Source organism: Oncorhynchus tshawytscha, unplaced genomic scaffold (genome assembly GCF_018296145.1).
Source record: "Oncorhynchus tshawytscha isolate Ot180627B unplaced genomic scaffold, Otsh_v2.0 Un_scaffold_6295_pilon_pilon, whole genome shotgun sequence".
NCBI classification, from domain to species: Eukaryota; Metazoa; Chordata; class Actinopteri; order Salmoniformes; family Salmonidae; genus Oncorhynchus; species Oncorhynchus tshawytscha.
Genome location: NW_024609803.1, coordinates 478,647 through 500,534, shown reverse-complemented (window position 1 = coordinate 500,534; position 21,888 = coordinate 478,647). Strand labels below are relative to the sequence as shown.

The following is a 21,888-nucleotide window of genomic DNA, read 5'->3' as shown; positions in this document are numbered from 1 at the left end:
AATGTAATGCTGTAATAATGTAATGCTGTAATAATGTAATGCTGAAATAATGTAATGCTGTAATAATGTAATGCTGTAATAATGTATTGCAGTAATAATGTAATCATGTAGTAATGTAATGCTGTAATAATGTAATGCTGTAATAATGTAATGTTGTAATAATGCAATGCTGTAATAATGTAATGTTGTAATAATGTAATGCTGTAATAATGTATTGCAGTAATAATGTAATCCTGTAGTAATGTAATGCTGTAATAGTATGCTGTTGTTATGGGATTTTTATGAATAATGACTAAATTATGTAACATTTAGCTTAGAATTATAACTAAACAGAATACTACTCTGTTACTGTATGAATGTATGAATCTTATTATAATCATAACACTGAATATAATGTGTGTAGATTTATTCAAGAAATAGAACAAGGACTTTCTGTTCCTTGTTAGAAACGAATGGAGCTATCGTCAGACCGGCTGGAATACTGTGTTCCTTACAGGACATCCTGTCTCTACCCAGGGAGGGGAGAGACCTTGGGCTAGTGGTAGATTGTTTAACAGGTGGCAGACAATGTGAGAAGGCTTGTGAACTATATTGCCATTGTATCTGAGAGGAGGGGGTTACATTTGTGATGAAATGTGAGGTACATAAACAAATGTACATGGGATTATGACCAGAGCTCTCGGGAATAAACGCTATTGATTAATATTGGAACTGATCTTTGTCTATTTTATGCAAATAAGAACCTTACAAATTCTTAGAAACAGAATGTTTTGCTTTGTTATAATTGAATTGGTTAATGAACAGATAGGAATTGAATTCCTCTAACAGCTGTAATAATGTAATGCTGTAATAATGTAATGCTGTAGTAATGTATTGCTGTAATAATGTATTGCTGTAATAATGTATTGCTGTAATAATGTAATGCTGTACTAATGTAATGCTGTAATAATGTAATGCTGTAATGATGTAATAATGTAATGATGTAATAATGTAATGCTGTAATAATGTAATGCTGTGATAGTGTAATGCTGTAATAGTGTAATGCTGTGATAGTGTAATGCTGTGATAGTGTAATGCTGTAATGATGTAATAATGTAATGATGTAATAATGTAATGCTGTGATAGTGTAATGCTGTGATAGTGTAATGCTGTGATAGTGTAATGCTGTGATAGTGTAATGCTGTAATGATGTAATAATGTAATGATGTAATAATGTAATGCTGTAATAGTGTAATGCTGTGATAGTGTAATGCTGTGATAGTGTAATGCTGTAATGATGTAATAATGTAATGATGTAATAATGTAATGCTGTAATAGTGTAATGCTGTGATAGTGTAATGCTGTGATAGTGTAATGCTGTGATAGTGTAATGCTGTGATAGTGTAATGCTGTGATAGTGTAATGCTGTGATAGTGTAATGCTGTAATAATGTAATGCTGTAATAAAGTAATGCTGTAATAATGTAACTCTGTAATAGTGTAATGCTGTAATAATGTAACTCTGTAATAGTGTAATGCTGTAATAATGTAACTCTGTAATAGTGTAATGCTGTAATAATGTAATGATGTAATAATGTATTAATGTAATGTAATGCTGAAATAAAAAAAGGGACGTTGACCTACATTATGGATGAGCTGTATGTCTCTCTGTGATGTCAGGGACGTAGACCTACATTATGGATGAGCTGTGTGTCTCTCTGTGATGTCAGGGACGTAGACCTACATTATGGATGAGCTGTATGTCTCTCTGTGATGTCAGGGAGGAACGTCGGCCTACATTATGGATGAGCTGCATGTCTCTCTGTGATGTTAGGGACGTTGACCTACATTAGGGATGAGCTGTATGTCTCTCTGTGATGTCAGTGAGGAACGTCGGCCTACATTATGGATGAGCTGCATGTCTCTCTGTGATGTCAGGGACGTAGACCTACATTATGGATGAGCTGTATGTCTCTCTGTGATGTCAGGGACGTTGACCTACATTATGGATGAGCTGTATGTCTCTGTGATGTCAGGGACGTTGACCTACATTATGGATGAGCTGTATGTCTCTCTGTGATGTCAGGGACGTTGACCTACATTATGGATGAGCTGTATGTCTCTCTGTGATGTCAGGGACGTTGACCTACATTATGGATGAGCTGTATGTCTCTCTGTGATGTCAGGGACGTTGACCTGTCAGGGAGGAACGTCGGCCTACATTAGGGATGAGCTGTATGCCACAGCTTTGAAGAGTAGCTCTGGTGGGGTTGTGTGGTATGAATTTATGAATAAATGTTGATGTTATGAATGGAAGGTCTGTAATGAGTTATTACATGATGTTATGAATGGAAGGTCTGTGATGAGTTATTACCTGATATTAGAGGATGGAAGGTCTGTAATGAGTTATTACCTGATATTAGAGGATGGAAGGTCTGTGATGAGTTATTACCTGATATTAGAGGATGGAAGGTCTGTAATGAGTTATTACCTGATATTAGAGGATGGAAGGTCTGTAATGAGTTATTACATGATGTTATGAATGGAAGGTCTGTGATGAGTTATTACATGATGTTATGGATGGAAGGTCTGTGATGAGTTATTACCTGATATTAGAGGATGGAAGGTCTGTGATGAGTTATTACATGATGTTATGGATGGAAGGTCTGTGATGAGTTATTACATGATGTTATGGTTTTGTGTATTTATGCTGCAGTAGTTTATGTGTCGGGGGGCTAGGGTCAGTTTGTTATATCTGGAGTACTTCTCCTGTCCTATTCGGTGTCCTGTGTGAATCTAAGTGTGCGTTCTCTAAGTCTCTCCTTCTCTCTTTCTTTCTCTCTCTCTGAGGACCTGAGCCCTAGGACCATGCCCCAGGACTACCTGACATGATGACTCCTTGCTGTCCCCAGTCCACCTGGCCGTGCTGCTGCTCCGGTTTCAACTGTTCTGCCTTATTATTATTCGACCATGCTGGTCATTGATGAACATTTGAACATCTTGGCCATGTTCTGTTGTAATCTCCACCCGGCACAGCCAGAAGAGGACTGGCCACCCCACATATGCTCTCTCTAATTCTCTCTTTCTTTCTCTCTCTCGGAGGACCTGAGCCCTAGGACCATGCCCCAGGACTACCTGACATGATGACTCCTTCCTGTCCTCAGTCCACCTGACCGTGCTGCTGCTCCAGTTTCAACTGTTCTGCCTTATTATTATTGGACCATGCTGGTCATTTATGAACATTTCAACATCTTGGCCATGTTCTGTTGTAATCTCCACCCAGCACAGCCAGAAGAGGACTGGCCACCCCACATAGCCTGGTTCCTCTCTAGGTTTCTTCCTAGGTTTTGGCCTTTCTAGGGAGTTTTTCCTACCCACCGTGCTTCTACACCTGCATTGCTTGCTGTTTGGGGGTTTTAGAGTTTCTGTACAGCACTTTGAGATATCAGCTGATGTAAGAAGGGCTATATAAATACATTTGATTTGATTTGATTTGGTTTGAAGGTCTGTGTAATGAGTGTCATGACGTTGGCCTGCTGGGGAGGTTTATGACCTCCATTAAATACATTTCCCCTTTTCTCTCTCTCTACTTTATAGAGTTGACTCTTGGAAAGCCCTTTGTTAACATAGAGAGAGAGAGAGAGAGTCTGGTGACATCAAAAAGGTGGGAAACGGAACCATATTTCGGTAATCCAACCAGTTGAAAATATGCGTTGGGACTTAATGAATATGATGTCAGATCAGTTGTTGTCTGAGACATTACTACTAATGATAGCATGACATAAACTGTATCTTGGAAAATCTACACATTCTAGTTATCAGATTCACATGGAATTGTTGTGCAATTTAAATGTTTAAATATGAAACTATTTGTGAAAAGATGAAATGTAATTTTAGCTTCTTAATGAGAGAACGGTTTGTCATAAGAGTAAACTCTGCTCACTCAGAGGCCCCGCCCAAGTGAACAGACATTGGTTGTAAACTCTGCTCACTCAGAGGCCCCGCCCATGTGAACAGACATTGGTTGTAAACTCTGCTCACTCAGAGGCCCCGCCCATGTGAACAGACATTGGTTGTAAACTCTGCTCACTCAGAGGCCCCGCCCAAGTGAACAGACATTGGTTGTAAACTCTGCTCACTCAGAGGCCCCGCCCAAGTGAACAGACTTTGGTTGTAAACTATAAAACACCTTCTCTTCACCACGATATAAACCCGTTGACGAAAATCCAACTTTGTGTTCCAAGGATGAGAGGACGACTGTCCCCACGTTGAAAGGGCTAAGATAATAACCTAACGAAATTAGCATCGAATTTAAACGAGAAGATGACGATCGACACGCCGAAAGGATGAATTTTGACTATACCAGTTAGTATATAGCATGAGCTTAAAGTATGGCAACTTGGTATGAACTATGAACTCTTATTCACTAAAGAAGTGATACCTCCTTGCCTATTGAGTTAGCGTGGGCTATGAAAGGACGGACGACGTACCCGTTCTACCACACCACGACGGTACTACCAAGTATCCGTTCTACCACACGACGACGGTACTACCAAGTATCCGTTCTACCACACGACGACGGTACTACCAAGTATCCGTTCTACCACACCACGACGGTACTACCAAGTATCCGTTCTACCACACCACGACGGTACTACCAAGTATCCGTTCTACCACACGACGACGGTACTACCAAGTATCCGTTCTACCACACGACGACGGTACTACCAAGTATCCGTTCTACCACAAGAGATCCATGACAGACAACTCGGCCTCTATCTACGAACAATCTACCAAAGCGCAGCTCAGAGTAAATATTTATTGCATTTTCCTTTTTCAAATGGGCGGTTATTTAGAATGCATAGATACTGTATTTACGAGAATCGCTGCCTACGGCCCGGCCCGATAGAGACAAAACCTTTGTGTTCCTCAGTCTTCCCGCTCTTTCATTCAAAACCTAACCCCCTTTCTTTGTGTAACCAGCCGTCATACATGTTCCGTCCGCTAGGGACCTTTTCCTTTATGACATCATTTGTAATACATGTATGATCCATTCTGTGTAGATGGAATTCTGTGTGATTATTTAGGTAAATAAATAATTGAATCACATTTTGTATTGCTGATTCAACTTGTTTCGTGAAGATAACCAAGAATTTACAACTTTCAGATGAGACTGAATAAGGTGACGATTAAATATTGACTGCTATTGAGGTAAAAGAGTACCAGGTCTTTAAGAGTTTATTCGGAAGATAACAGCTCTATAAATATTATTTCGTGGTGCCCCGACTCTCTAGTTAATGACATTTACATGATTAGCTCAATCAGGTAATATTAATTACAGAGACATTATTTGATAGAATAGCATGTCATATCACTTAATCCGGCATAGCCAAAGACACGACATGAGTTATTATATGATGGTATGGATGGAAGGTCTGTGTAATGAGTTACATGACCCAACACCTGAAAAATAAAATGTCTAAAATGTGCTTTTGAATCCTCGTGGATTGATTACCATAAGAGACAGTTTGCAGCAGCCCCTCCTCTCCCATCCTATCTGCAGTCGCATAGGTTGGGAATGAGACAGAGAGAGTCACACACAGCCTAGAGAAACCATTAACCTGGTGAGTCATCAAACGCTGTGAGAGTCCTCGAGTTCTATTTCTAGGAGCACCGTTTATAGCCTCTGTCTCTATCCCTCGCGCCTCTCTCTCTCGCGCGCCTCTCTCCCTCGCGCCTCTCTCTCTCTCTCGCGCCTCTCTCTCCCTCGTGCCTCTCTCTCACTCGCGCCTCTCTCTCCCTCGCGCCTCTCTCCCACCAGCCTCTCTCTCCCTCGCTCTCTCTCCCTCGCGCCTCTCTCTCCCTCGCGCCTCTCTCTCCCACCAGCCTCTCTCTCCCCCGCGCCTCTCTCTCCCTCACGCCTCTCTCTCTCGCGCGCCTCTCTCTCCCTCGCGCCTCTCTCTCTCGCGCGCCTCTCTCTCTTGCGCGCCTCTCTCTCTCGCGCCTCTCTCTCTCGCGCCTCTCTCTCCCTCGCGCCTCTCTCTCTCTCTCGCGCCTCTCTCTCCCTCGTGCCTCTCTCTCACTCGCGCCTCTCTCTCCCTCGCGCCTCTCTCTCCCACCAGCATCTCTCTCCTCGCGCCTCTCTCTCCCTCACGCCTCTCTCTCCCTCGCGCCTCTCTCTCCCTCACGCCTCTCTCTCCCACCAGCCTCTCTCTCCCTCGCGCCTCTCTCTCCCTCGCGCCTCTCTCTCCCACCAGCCTCTCTCTCCCTCGCGCCTCTCTCTCCCTCACGCCTCTCTCTCTCTCGCGCCCTCTCTCTCCCCTCGCGCCTCTCTCTCTCTCTCTCGCCTCTCTCCCCTCGTGCCTCTCTCTCACTCGCGCCTCTCTCTCCCTCGCGCCTCTCTCTCCCACCAGCCTCTCTCTCCCTCGCGCCTCTCTCTCCCTCGCGCCTCTCTCTCTCGCGCCTCTCTCTCGCGCCTCTCTCTCTCTCTCGCGCCTCTCTCTCCCTCGTGCCTCTCTCTCACTCGCGCCTCTCTCTCCCACCAGCCTCTCTCTCTCCCTCGCGCCTCTCTCTCCCACCAGCCTCTCTCTCTCCCACCAGCCTCTCTCTCCCTCGCGCCTCTCTCTCCCTCACGCCTCTCTCTCTCCCTCGCTCCTCTTCAAGCTGCTAGAAATAACAAGGTCATGTCTCTACTTCCCTTCAGAAGTCCTCTTCCTGTGTCTTTACAGGATGTTGATAATAGCAGATGTTCTGTATAAGACAATAACTATATATTACGATGATAAAGAGCTTAAGGACATAAAATGGCGGACAGAGATGAGACAGTTGATCAGAAAAACAGAATCGTCACCAGGAGTAAGCTGCTGATAATTCCAAGTTGTATTTATTATGTTATATGAAAAATAGACATGTAATATATAGGACAGAGTTATCTTTGCTCGTTCCTTCTTTCTCTGACCCGGTAGAATCCATTTGAGAACAAATATGCCCTTAGCTTTAACACAACTACTCATCTGTAATATTTTGGAACAGTTTTTTTTTTTTAATTTTAAATACAGGTTTTCAATTTACTCCATTAACATGTAATTATAAATGTATTCACAACATGGCACTATATGGAAACATCAAGCCCGACTGACCACTCAGAAGTGACTGGCATAATCACTGTTACATGTATCTTTAGTTAGCTAGTGATGTTATTCTCATTGGTTTTGTATTGTAGCTTTACCTCACACCCCGATGACTTGTCTTCTATAGATGGACATGTTGGTTACCTTGGTTACGGGTCAGTGGAGGCTGGTGGGTGGAGATGTAGTTAAATTGACAGGCTCAGTCGTCACGCGTTTTCATACCGCTCCGTTTTATCCCATTCCAGCTGTTAACAATGTGAGCCCGTCCTCCGATATCTCCCGCTCCCACCAGCCTCCAGTGCTCCAGGTGAGGTGTCGTCGTTAGCTACAAAGCTATCTCTTTGTTTGTCTGTGTTCTCACACCTGGTCTGTGTTTTGCGTCTAGTACAGGACGAGTTTGGATGATGTCATCTCTCACAGGGGTCAGGGGTCAGGGGTCAGTTTGAATGTGAAAGGTCAGTTCACCAGATCACACACTATGATACTTGTTTTTTTCACAAACATGAAAATCGAAGCTGATATATTCATTTGAAGAGAAATTGATCCAAAAGGTTAAAGAAAACTGCAACACAGAATCTTCAGCTCTATCAACTTGTTATGTCCCAGATCACCTGGGGTTGCTCCTACAAACAAAACGTAGCAGCTTTTAGTCTCCATTCTATCCCTGCTACGGGAATAACTAGAGCTCCGTTGTGTCTGAACTGACAGAACAGTAGTCTAGAGTAATGTGATGTATGTCCAGTGTCTGGTGCATCTGATGTCCTCAGCAGCCCAGTGTCTTTATCACCCTGCCGTGTGTCTATAGATTCTATGTTGTGATTTATAACAACATGACATAGGGGTTTAGTGCCAACTGTCTATAGATTCTATGTTGTGATTTATAACAACTGTCTATAGATTCTATGTTGTGATTTATAACAACTGTCTATAGATTCTATGTTGTGATTTATAACAACATGACATAGGAGTTTAAAGCCAACTGTCTATAGATTTATAACAACATGACATAACTATAGTTCTATGTGATTTATAACAACTGTTTATAACTGACATAGGGGTTTAAAGCCAACTGTCTATAGATTCTATGTTGTGATTTATAACAACTGTCTATAGATTCTATGTTGTGATTTATAACAACATGACATAGGAGTTTAAAGCCAACTGTCTATAGATTCTATGTTGTGATTTATAACAACTGTCTATAGATTCTATGTTGTGATTTATAACAACATGACATAGGGGTTTAAAGCCAACTGTCTATAGATTCTATGTTGTGATTTATAACAACTGTCTATAGATTCTATGTTGTGATTTATAACAACATGACATAGGGGTTTAAAGCCAACTGTCTATAGATTCTATGTTGTGATTTATAACAACTGTCTATAGATTCTATGTTGTGATTTATAACAACATGACATAGGGGTTTAAAGCCAACTGTCTATAGATTCTATGTTGTGATTTATAACAACATGACATAGGGGTTTAAAGCCAACTGTCTATAGATTCTATGTTGTGATTTATAACAACTGTCTATAGATTCTATGTTGTGATTTATATCAACTGTCTATAGATTCTATGTTGTGATTTATAACAACATGACATAGGGGTTTAAAGCCAACTGTCTATAGATTCTATGTTGTGATTTATAACAACATGACATAGGGGTTTAAAGCCAACTGTCTATAGATTCTATGTTGTGATTTATAACAACTGTCTATAGATTCTATGTTGTGATTTATAACAACTGTCTATAGATTCTATGTTGTGATTTATAACAACTGTCTATAGATTCTATGTTGTGATTTACAACAACATGACATAGGGGTTTGAAACCAAGTGAGGTAGTGACAGAGCAGAATTTAAATATAATATTTATCCTTTAGAGACGTTTCAACTGTTAGATTAAACCTGTGTATCTTCTACCTCATCTAGGAACTGAGGAGGATTCAGTTTGTTGTTTATTTGTATGTAAATAAAACAACAACACAACTACAGTAGCAATCCCCGTTGTTATTGCACCACTGTGGAACACAAATCCTCTGTGTTAAAGGCTTTTTCTCCCTCTGTGCACTTCCTGTCCTCTGTGCACTTCCTGTCCGCTGTTACAATGAGCTGTGGTACTTTGAACTGAGTAGGAAATGAACATCAAATCACAGGCTAGTTACACCACAGCTGCTGTTAGTTACACCACAGCTGTTAGTTACACCACAGCTGTTAGTTACACCACAGCTGTTAGTTACACCACAGCTGTTAGTTACACCACAGCTGTTAGTTACACCACAGCTGCTGTTAGTTATACCACAGCTACTGTTAGTTATACCACAGCTGCTGTTAGTTATACCACAGCTGTTAGTTACACCACAGCTGCTGTTAGTTACACCACAGCTGCTGTTAGTTACACCACAGCTGCTGTTAGTTATACACCACAGCTGCTGTTAGTTATACCACAGCTGCTGTTAGTTACACCACAGCTGCTGTTAGTTATACCACAGCTGCTGTTAGTTATACCACAGCTGCTGTTAGTTACACCACAGCTGCTGTTAGTTATACCACAGCTGCTGTTAGTTATACCACAGCTGCTGTTAGTTATACCACAGCTGCTGTTAGTTACACCACAGCTGCTGTTAGTTATACCACAGCTGCTGTTAGTTATACCACAGCTGCTGTTAGTTATACCACAGCTGCTGTTAGTTACACCACAGCTGCTGTTAGTTACACCACAGCTGCTGTTAGTTATACCACAGCTGCTGTTAGTTATACCACAGCTGCTGTTAGTTATACCACAGCTGCTGTTAGTTATACCACAGCTGCTGTTAGTTACACCACAGCTGCTGTTAGTTACACCACAGCTGCTGTTAGTTATACCACAGCTGTTAGTTACACCACAGCTGTTAGTTACACCACAGCTGCTGTTAGTTACATCACAGCTGCTGTTAGTTATACCACAGCTGCTGTTAGTTACACCACAGCTGCTGTTAGTTATACCACAGCTGTTAGTTATACCACAGCTACTGTTAGTTATACCACAGCTGTTAGTTATACCACAGCTCCTGTTAGTTACACCACAGCTGTTAGTTATTCCACAGCTGCTGTTAGTTATACCACAGCTGCTGTTAGTTATACCACAGCTGCTGTTAGTTACACCACAGCTGCTGTTAGTTACACCACAGCTGCTGTTAGTTATACCACAGCTGCTGTTAGTTATACCACAGCTGCTGTTAGTTATACCACAGCTGCTGTTAGTTACACCACAGCTGCTGTTAGTTACACCACAGCTGCTGTTAGTTACACCACAGCTGCTGTTAGTTACACCACAGCTGCTGTTAGTTACACCACAGCTGCTGTTAGTTACACCACAGCTGCTGTTAGTTACACCACAGCTGCTGTTAGCTGCTGTTAGTTACACCACAGCTGCTGTTAGTTACACCACAGCTGCTGTTAGTTACACCACAGCTGCTGTTAGTTACACCACAGCTGCTGTTAGTTACACCACAGCTGCTGTTAGTTACACCACAGCTGCTGTTAGTTACACCACAGCTGCTGTTAGTTACACCACAGCTGCTGTTAGCTTAGTTACCACAGCTGCTGTTAGTTACACCACAGCTGCTGTTAGTTACACCACAGCTGCTGTTAGTTACACCACAGCTGCTGTTAGTTACACCACAGCTGTGACTAGTTACACCACAGCTGCTGTTAGTTACACCACAGCTGCTGTTAGTTACACCACAGCTGCTGTTAGTTATACCACAGCTGCTGTTAGTTACACCACAGCTGCTGTTAGTTACACCACAGCTGCTGTTAGTTACACCACAGCTGCTGTTAGTTACACCACAGCTGCTGTTAGTTACACCACAGCTGCTGTTAGTTACACCACAGCTGCTGTTAGTTACACCACAGCTGCTGTTAGTTACACCACAGCTGCTGTTAGTTACACCACAGCTGCTGTTAGTTACACCACAGCTGTTAGTTACACCACAGCTGCTGTTAGTTACACCACAGCTGCTGTTAGTTACACCACAGCTGCTGTTAGTTACACCACAGCTGCTGTTAGTTACACCACAGCTGTTAGTTACACCACAGCTGCTGTTAGTTATACCACAGCTGCTGTTAGTGCTGTTATTATACACCACAGCTGCTGTTAGTTATACCACAGCTGTGTAGTTATACCACAGCTGCTGTTAGTTACACCACAGCTGCTGTTAGTTACACCACAGCTGCTGTTAGTTACACCACAGCTGCTGTTAGTTATACCACAGCTGCTGTTAGTTACACCACAGCTGCTGTTAGTTATACCACAGCTGCTGTTAGTTACACCACAGCTGCTGTTAGTTATACCACAGCTGCTGTTAGTTATACCACAGCTGCTGTTAGTTATACCACAGCTGTTAGTTATACCACAGCTACTGTTAGTTACACCACAGCTACTGTTAGTTACACCACAGCTGCTGTTAGTTACACCACAGCTACTGTTAGTTACACCACAGCTGCTGTTAGTTACACCACAGCTGTTAGTTACACCACAGCTGCTGTTAGTTATACCACAGCTGTTGTTAGTTACACCACAGCTGTTAGTTACACCACAGCTACTGTTAGTTACACCACAGCTGCTGTTAGTTACACCACAGCTGCTGTTAGTTACACCACAGCTGTTAGTTACACCACAGCTACTGCTAGTTACACCACAGCTGCTGTTAGTTACACCACAGCTGTTAGTTACACCACAGCTGCTGTTAGTTATACCACAGCTGTTGTTAGTTACACCACAGCTGTTAGTTACACCACAGCTACTGTTAGTTACACCACAGCTGCTGTTAGTTACACCACAGCTGCTGTTAGTTACACCACAGCTGTTAGTTACACCACAGCTGTTAGTTATACCACAGCTGTTGTTAGTTACACCACAGCTGTTAGTTACACCACAGCAATTATAGAACAACAGTCGGCAGCAATTGCTTAGGCTCAATATAGATATTTTTGGGGGAAAAGGGGTACTCCATTCTTTCAATTCTTCATTGCTGAAGATGACACTCATAAATCCAGTCAAGGTGGAAAACCTACGCTAGACAGTGACTGACTGTCACTGATAAAGAGTTACATCAAAGGAGCTGTGTGATTACCTCTAGCCGTTAGTGGAGACAAAACATTAAGAACACCTTCCTAATATTGAGTTGCAAGACAGCCTCAATTCGTCTGGGCTCACTGACTCCACAAGGTGTTGAAAGCCTTCCACAGGGATGCTGGCCCTTGTTAACTCCAATGCTTCCCACAGTTGTGTCAAGTTGGCTGGATGTCCTTTTGGGTGGTGGACCATTCTTGATACAGTTGAGCGTGAAAACCCAGCAGCATTGCAGTTCTTGACACACTGAAACTGGTGCGCCTGGCACCCACTACCATACCCCCGTTTAAAGGCACTTAAATCTTTTGTCTTGCCCATTCACCCTCTGAATGGCACACATACACAATCCATGTCTCAATTACATCAAGGCTTAAAAATCCTTCTTTAACCTGTTTCCTCCCCTTCATCTACACTGATTGAAGAGGATTTAACAACTGGCATCAGTAAGGGACCATATCTTTCACCTGGATTCACCTGGTCAGTCTATGTCATGGAAAGAGCAGCTGTTCTTAATGTCTGATCCACTCAAAACATGTCCTCTATATTAGCGGTTAGCTACCTTTTTGTTTACTGTGCCCCAGAAGTGCCCCCTCATTTGACCAGTAGGTCTACGTTCTGATGAGTTACCCCAGAAGTACCCCCTCATTTGACCAGTAGGCCTACGTTCTGATGAGACTCCCAAGAAGTACCCCCCTCATTTGACCAGTAGGCCTACGTTCTGATGAGTCTCCCCAGAAGTACCCCCTCATTTGACCAGTAGGCCTACGTTCTGATGAGTCTCCCCAGAAGTACCCCCTCATTTGACCAGTAGGCCTACGTTCTGATGAGACTCCCCAGAAGTGCCCCCTCATTTGACCAGTAGGCCTACGTTCTGATGAGTCTCCCCAGAAGTGCCCCCTCATTTGACCAGTAGGCCTACGTTCTGATGAGTCTCCCCAGAAGTACCCCCTCATTTGACCAGTAGGCCTACATTCTGATGAGTCTTCCCAGAAGTACCCCCTCATTTGACCAGTAGGCCTACGTTCTGATGAGTCTTCCCAGAAGTACCCCTCATTTGACCAGTAGGCCTACGTTCTGATGAGTCTTCCCAGAAGTACCCCCTCATTTGACCAGTAGGCCTACGTTCTGATGAGTCTCCCCAGAAGTACCCCCTCATTTGACCAGTAGGCCTACGTTCCCCTGATGAGTCCCATCCCCAGAAGTACCCCCTCATTTGACCAGTAGGCCTACGTTCTGATGAGTCTCCCCAGAAGTACCCCCCATTTGACCAGTAGGCCTACGTTCTGATGAGTCTTCCCAGAAGTACCCCCTCATTTGACCAGTAGGCCTACGTTCTGATGAGTCTTCCCAGAAGTACCCCCTCATTTGACCAGTAGGCCTACGTTCTGATGAGTCTTCCCAGAAGTACCCCCTCATTTGACCAGTAGGCCTACGTTCTGATGAGTCTCCCCAAGAACCCCCTGTGGATAGGATAAGTAATCCCTGTGGATAGGATAAGTACCCCTGTGGAAAGGATAAGTTCCCCCTGTGGATAGGATAAGTAACCCATGTGGATAGGATAAGTAACCCATGTGGATAGGATAAGTTCCCCATGTGGATAGGATAAGTACCCCATGTGGATAGGATAAGTTCCCCATGTGGATAGGATAAGTACCCCTGTGGATAGGATAAGTACCCCATGTAGATAGGATAAGTACCCCTGTGGATAGGATAAGTACCCCACGTAGATAGGATAAGTACCCCTGTGGATAGGATAAGTACCCCTGTGGATAGGATAAGTACCCCTGTGGATAGGATAAGTACCCCATGTGGATAGGATAAGTACCCCATGTGGATAGGATAAGTACCCCTGTGGATAGGATAAGTACCCCTGTGGATAGGATAAGTACCCCATGTGGATAGGATAAGTACCCCATGTGGATAGGATAAGTACCCCTGTGGATAGGATAAGTACCCCATGTGGATAGGATAAGTACCCCTGTGGATAGGATAAGTACCCCTGTGGATAGGATAAGTACCCCTGTGGATAGGATAAGTACCCCTGTGGATAGGATAAGTACCCCATGTGGATAGGATAAGTACCCCTGTGGATAGGATAAGTACCCCTGTGGATAGGATAAGTACCCCTGTGGATAGGATAAGTACCCCTGTGGATAGGATAAGTACCCCTGTGGATAGGATAAGTACCCCTGTGGATAGGATAGGATAAGTACCCCTGTGGGATAAGTATAATAAGTACCCCTGTGTGGATAGGATAAGTACCCCTGTGGATAGGATAAGTACCCCTGTGGATAGGATAAGTACCCCTGTGGATATGTGGATAAGTACCCCTGTGGATAGGATAAGTACCCCTGTGGATAGGATAAGTACCCCTGTGGATAGGATAAGTACCCCTGTGGATAGGATAAGTACCCCTGTGGATAGGATAAGTACCCCTGTGGATAGGATAAGTACCCCTGTGGATAGGATAAGTACCCCCCTGTGGATAGGATAAGTACCCCTGTGGATAGGATAAGTACCCCTGTGTGGATAGGATAAGTACCCCATGTGGATAGGATAAGTACCCCTGTGGATAGGATAAGTACCCCTGTGGATAGGATAAGTACCCCTGTGGATAGGATAAGTACCCCCCCTGTGGATAGGATAAGTACCCCTGTGGATAGGATAAGTACCCCTGTGGATAGGATAAGTACCCCCCCTGTGGATAGGATAAGTACCCCATGTGGATAGGATAAGTACCCCTGTGGATAGGATAAGTACCCCATGTGGATAGGATAAGTACCCCATGTAGATAGGATAAGTACCCCTGTGGATAGGATAAGTACCCCATGTAGATAGGATAAGTACCCCTGTGGATAGGATAAGTACCCCTGTGGATAGGATAAGTACCCCTGTGGATAGGATAAGTACCCCTGTGGATAGGATAAGTACCCCAGGGTGAGACCCACTGCTCTATACAGTGAGTCTGTTAGTTTCTTGGTCTAGGTACATGATTGTAACCCAGCCAGTAGATTTACATGACAGGAGCTGTGTGAATCCTCCTGCAGCCTTAATTACACAGCGTTACATGACAGGAGCTGTGTGATTCCTCCTGCAGCCTTAATTACACAACGTTACATGACAGGAGCTGTGTGATTCCTCCTGCAGCCCTGAGTGTAAGTGCTGGAAACACAGGGTTTGTAAGGAGTAGTACTAAGATGACATAAGCTGACCTTTAGAAGGGTTAGGAACAAGGACACATGAACACCACTGATAATCTACCTCTCACTATTACATTAACAACTGTTATGTCTCTGAGTTGGGCTGGACACTTTGCACTTTAGACAGGGTGACAGGGATCTTACTCTCCCCCGGAGTAGGGGCTCTGGTGACGGGATGGACCGTATTCTGGATATCAACCAGCCTCTCCTTAAACTTCTGTTGCAGGTACAGCTCCTCCTTGGAGTAGCTCTTAGAGAAGGCCGAGAGGAGGAGACCTACGGCCATAAGGCCGCCGCCCACGCAGAACAGAACGGCGCCCGTCAGCTTGCACACGTCCAAGGCTCGGTTGAAGAGGACGGCATGGCCGTCCACGAAGAGGAGCTCGTCTTCCCCGAACGCTTCGATCTTAGTCGGGGTGGCGTAGCCCACCAGTAGGACGATGAGGCCTGTCACCAGAATCAGGGTTCCTAACGCTAGACAGACCTGGGGGAGGGAGAGACAGGATCAGGGTTCCTAACACTAGACAGACCTGGGGGAGGGAGAGACAGGATCAGGGTTCCTAACACTAGACAGACCTGGGGGAGGGAGAGACAGGATCAGGGTTCCTAACACTAGACAGACCTGGGGGAGGGAGAGACAGGATCAGGGTTCCTAACGCTAGACAGACCTGGGGGAGGGAGAGACAGGATCAGGGTTCCTAACACTAGACAGACCTGGGGGAGGGAGAGACAGGATCAGGGTTCCTAACACTAGACAGACCTGGGGGAGGGAGAGATATGATCAGGGTTCCTAACACTAGACAGACCTGGGGGAGGGAGAGACAGGATCAGGGTTCCTAACACTAGACAGACCTGGGGGAGGGAGAGACAGGATCAGGGTTCCTAACACTAGACAGACCTGGGGGAGGGAGAGACAGGATCAGGGTTCCTAACACTAGACAGACCTGGGGGAGGGAGAGACAGGATCAGGGTTCCTAACACTAGACAGACCTGGGGGAGGGAGAGACAGGATCAGGGTTCCTAACACTAGACAGACCTGGGGGAGGGAGAGACAGGATCAGGGTTCCTAACACTAGACAGACCTGGGGGAGGGAGAGACAGGATCAGGGTTCCTAACGCTAGACAGACCTGGGGGAGGGAGAGACAGGATCAGGGTTCCTAACGCTAGACAAACCTGGGGGAGGGAGAGACAGGATCAGGGTTCCTAACGCTAGACAGACCTGGGGGAGGGAGAGATATGATCAGGGTTCCTAACGCTAGACAGACCTGAATAGGCAGATGTTTACAGTAACCTGGCACAATACACTACCCAGACCATGTCAGGATGTTTACAGCACCTTGACCCAATACCCTCCCAATATCTCTTCTCTCATATATCATACCTTCCAGAGGACAGAGCTCCACCGACTAGGCGATCTCTGAATCTGAAAATCTTCGTCGCGTTCCCAGATGGAGGCAGTACACTCCTCGTAGAACTGGTGGAGGTATGATCTGACGCCGTATCTCTGGTCATGCTGCGTCTGTTCAGCGTAGTCTGACCCACAGATCTCAGCACAGGCGGAAGCCATCCTGACCCTTCCACCTCAGCTCTGTCTAGAGAGAGAGAGAGAGAGAGAGCACCACACTAACCTCACACACACCGGGTGCCACTCCCTGCACACAACACACACACACACACACACACACACACACACACACACACACACACACACACACACACACACACACACACACACACACACACACACACACACACATAAACAGTTTTATTATGGAGAGAGCTACAATGCTGAATGATCAGCCACAGTGTTGCTCCCATTTTGAATCACCCATCTGTTCCTGTTCAGGATATCAGGTTGTGTTGCTGCCTTCTACCTGCAACCTGTTACCTGTTCAGGATATCAGGTTGTGTTGCTGCCTGCTACCTGTTCAGGATATTAGGTTTTGTTGCTGCCTGCTATCTGCTACCTGTTCAGGATATTAGGTTGTGTTTCTTCTACCTGCTACCTGCTACCTGCTATATGTTCAGGATATCAGGTTGTGTTGCTGCCTGCTACCTGTTCAGGATATTAGGTTGTGTTTCTACCTCCTACCTGCAACCTGTTCAGGATATTAGGTTGTGTTGCTACCTGCTACCTGTTCAGGATATCAGGTTGTATTGCTGCCTTCTACCTGTTCAGGATATTAGGTTGGGTTTCTACCTGCTACCTGCTACCTTCTACCTGTTCAGGATATTATGTTGTGCTGCTACCTGCTACCTGTTGAGGATATCAGGTTGTATTGCTGCCTTCTACCTGTTCAGGATATTAGGTTGGGTTTCTACCTGCTACCTGCTACCTGTTCAGGATATTAGGTTGGGTTTCTACCTGCTACCTGCTACCTTCTACCTGTTCAGGATATTAGGTTGTGTTGCTACCTGCTACCTGCTACCTGTTGAGGATATCAGGTTGTGTTGCTACCTGCTACCTTCTACCTGTTCAGGATATCAGGTGTGTTTCTACCTGCTACCTGCAACCTGTTCAGGATATTAGGTTGTGTTTCTACCTTCTACCTGTTCAGGTTATCAGGTTGTGTTTCTACCTGCTACATGTTCAGGTTATTAGGTTGTGTTTCTGCCTGCTACATGCTACCTGCTACCTGTTCAGGATATTGGGTTGTATTTTTGCCTGTTACCTGTTCAGGTTATCAGGTTGTGTTTCTACCTGCTACATGTTCAGGTTATTAGGTTGTGTTTCTGCCTGCTACATGCTGCCTGCTACATGCTACCTGCTATCCGCTACTTGTTCAGGTTATTAGGTTGCGTTTCTGCCTGCTACATGCTACCTGCTACCTGTTCAGGATATTGGGTTGTATTTTTGCCTGTTACCTGTTCAGGTTATCAGGTTGTGTTTCTGCCTGCTGCCTGCTACCTGTTCAGGATATTGGGTTGTGTTTCTACCTGCTATCTGTTGAGGATTTTAGGTTGTATTTCTGCCTGCTACATGCTACATGCTACCTGTTCAGGATATCAGGTTGTGTTTCTGTCTGCTACCTGTTCAGGATATCAGGTTGTGTTTCTGTCTGCTACCTGTTCAGGATATTAGATTGTGTTTCTACCTTCTACCTGCTACTTGTTCAGGATATTAGGTTGTGTTTCTGCCTGTTACATGCTGCCTGCTACATGCTACCTGCTATCTGTTCAGGATATTAGGTTGTGTTTCTACCTTCTACCTGTTCAGGATATTAGGTTGTGTTTCTACCTGCTACCTGCTACTTGTTCAGGTTATTAGGTTGTGTTTCTACCTGCTACCTGCTACTTGTTCAGGTTATTAAGTTGCGTTTCTGCCTGCGACATGCTGCATGCTGCCTTCTACCTGTTCAGGGATATTAGGTTGTGTTTCTACCTGCTATCTGCTGCCTGCTGCCTTCTATCTGCTGCCTATTACCTGCTATCTGCTGCCTGCTACCTGCTGCCTATTACCTTCTATCTGCTACCTGCTACCTGCTGCCTGCTGCCTGCTACCTGCTTCCTGCTGCCTGCTGCCTATTACTTTCTATCTGCTGCCTAGTAACTTCTACCTGCTGTCTGCTACCTGCTGGATGTTATGTAGACTGAATGAATAACACTTCTGTTGTCTACATGTAGTCAGTGTTGAAGGATGTTATGTAGACTCTCTCTGAATTAATAACACTTCTGTTGTCTATATGTAGTCAGTGTTGAAGGATGTTATGTAGACTCTCTCTGAATTAATAACACTTCTGTTGTCTACATGTAGTCAGTGTTGAAGGATGTTATGTAGACTCTCTCTGAATTAATAACACTTCTGTTGTCTACATGTAGTCAGTGTTGAAGGATGTTATGTAGACTCTCTCTGAATTAATAACACTTCTGTTGTCTACATGTAGTCAGTGTTGAAGGATGTTATGTAGACTCTCTCTGAATTAATAACACTTCTGTTGTCTACATGTAGTCAGTGTTGAAGGATGTTATGTAGACTCTCTCTGAATTAATAACACTTCTGTTGTCTACATGTAGTCAGTGTTGAAGGATGTTATGTAGACTCTCTCTGAATGAGTAACTCTTCTGTTGTCTACATGTAGTCAGTGTTGAAGGATGTTATGTAGACTCTCTCTGAATGAGTAACTCTTCTGTTGTCTACATGTAGTCAGTGTTGAAGGATGTTATGTAGACTCTCTCTGAATTAATAACACTTCTGTTGTCTACATGTAGTCAGTGTTGAAGGATGTTATGTAGACTATCTCTGAATTAATAACACTTCTGTTGTCTACATGTAGTCAGTGTTGAAGGATGTTATGTAGACTCTCTCTGAATGAGTAACTCTTCTGTTGTCTACATGTAGTCAGTGTTGAAGGATGTAGTTGTATTTTTTGTATTTTGTAAATGATGTGTAAGCAGGGCTTATCTGTGAAAGAGACCTTGGTCTTTAAAATAGAGGTCAAATAAAATCGAATGTGCATATGGCAAAATAATGACTTTAAATATTCAGCATTTAGTATTATGCAAAATGCTAATAATGAGATATGCAATATGTATAGTTTGTGTACTCCTTGACAATCTCTGTCATACATAATAAATATGTCTCTGAAGAGCCCACAGCGTCATTTGTTCCAATCCAATGCGTTGATGAGTAATATTCAATGTAAACACAAACCTAGTTGTCAAGTAGACAAACACAGCAGAAACGACAAAACGTAGCCGATATAATAACCTCTGTCATACCAATTATAAGGTCACGTGAATGCCAGTGGTCAAAACACCTGATCTTGTTTTGATCATGTTCTCTCACCGATTGGAACCCAACACATTCTAGAATCTCAAATAATTAACATTTAAACCGAAACAGGAAGGAAAGTAACCCGGCAAAATGCGACCTTCTTTTATAGCTCAATGACTGCGACGACAGAGCGAGAGAGAGAGAGAGAGAGATATCGCTGTCCATGGTGCTGAATGTGAATCCGCTCTACCCAAGGAGGCAGAGACGTAAGACATGACGCCATACTGCTCTGACACACACGTCCTTCCTTCGTCTTGCTTTCACAGTCCCCTTGAGACATCTTTTATCTAAGATAATAGCATCAAACCATGTAATCGATTAGGCTACAAGCTGTTATCGTCAAAGTAAACGGATTTGCTCTGGATTCTAAGCCACACCAGGCGCATGCTATAGGCTAAATAAAGTTGAGATTGGGAAGTCAACTGTCTATTTACAAAACTACAAACACTATTGATCTGAGTCTGACAACACGTCTTCTGTCTAGTTCTTTCAAACATAAATACATAACTCGACAGTTAATCACACCCTCAATGTTGAGACAGTAGATCAAGACATTTTCTCATTTTAAAGGTTACTTCCAGATGTTGAAAAGCCATACAGCCAATCATATTTCCACCACTATTATGTAATCCACATCAGATAGCCCAGTACAGTCGTTTCCACTATAAACCCGTTTTTAAAAAACCGTTAAAGCGAATATCCGAATGCATAGAAGGCTGAAATGTACCTGTCATAACCGGCTTGGAGAGTGATCACTCGCGGCTGTTCCTTCACTCAGGTCCCATCACTCTAGATTCTTAGCTCCGACAGTCGCCCTATCGATGATTCAGACTCACGCTGGCTTCTGCGCAGGCGTTAGATCCATGTCTTGTCGACTTGCCCAATAGAGGCTAACAGTATGATGGCGTCATTTTTGTAGGAACTAACTCCGCCATGGTTCGTTGGACAAAGTCTATGGGAAATAAGTTTAATTTTTAATTTTTATAAACGCTGAAACTAAGGTATGTGGTAAACACAGGCGTAGGAGATCTGATATGTTTTGTTCAGTGACACAGTTTTCGTCAGTTTTTGTGAATTTTTAACCTTTTATGTAATACAAAAAACAACAACATATAAACTACATATAGGCTTCATAATTCATAAAGGTCATGTTAGTTGACTGATATTACCTCATCGAATTTATAAGATGTTCTAAGCCTGTCTTAACCTCAGACCTAATTTTCGCCATTTATCCCAAAACCATATTCTTTCCCCATTCATTTCTCTAGAGGTTACTCATTTCCGGGTTTTAGGACTACAAGCCGGTGATCCCTGTGGCAGATAGAGGTGGGGCGGTGTGATGATTGGTTGCGACTGAAGGTAGCCTGGGTTCTTAATTCTGATGTTTTGAGCAGTTGTCACGAAGTGCTTATACAGAAACCCAGCCTAAAAGAGCAAGCAATGCAGAGGCAGAAGCACATACAACGTGTGTATGATATCAGGGATTACATTTAGAAACTAAAAGTTGGTACATATGAACAGCATAACATGGTGCTCAGTCCATATCTTATACGTGGAAGATGATGGAGAAAATAAAAACATTATATTCAAATATTGTATGTGACTAGGTCTGAATCTGGGAATCTGGTGTACACTGACTGAGATAACCTGAATACCTAAAGCTTTATCCTGACTGGGATAACCTGA

The 21,888-nt window shown here is 43.9% G+C and overlaps 1 protein-coding gene across 2 annotated transcripts in view; it reads right to left on the bottom strand.

Annotated features, from left to right (window-relative positions):
• Window positions 1-21,026, bottom strand: part of nrsn1 (neurensin 1) — a 50,547-nt gene extending 29,521 nt beyond the window's left edge. The window contains exons 1-3 of one of the 2 annotated variants that reach the window (XM_042318338.1): window positions 20,930-21,026; window positions 16,810-17,080; window positions 15,572-15,911 (exon numbers count right to left, since the gene is read on the bottom strand). In XM_042318338.1, coding sequence (XP_042174272.1) covers window positions 15,572-15,911; window positions 16,810-16,995 — 526 coding nt within the window. In that variant the 5' untranslated portion in view covers window positions 16,996-17,080; window positions 20,930-21,026. Of the gene's footprint in view, window positions 1-14,928; window positions 15,912-16,809; window positions 17,081-20,929 lie in introns of those variants that run through there. The other variant, XM_024407836.2, reaches the window with a different exon arrangement.
• Window positions 21,027-21,888: the final 862 nt, after the last annotated feature.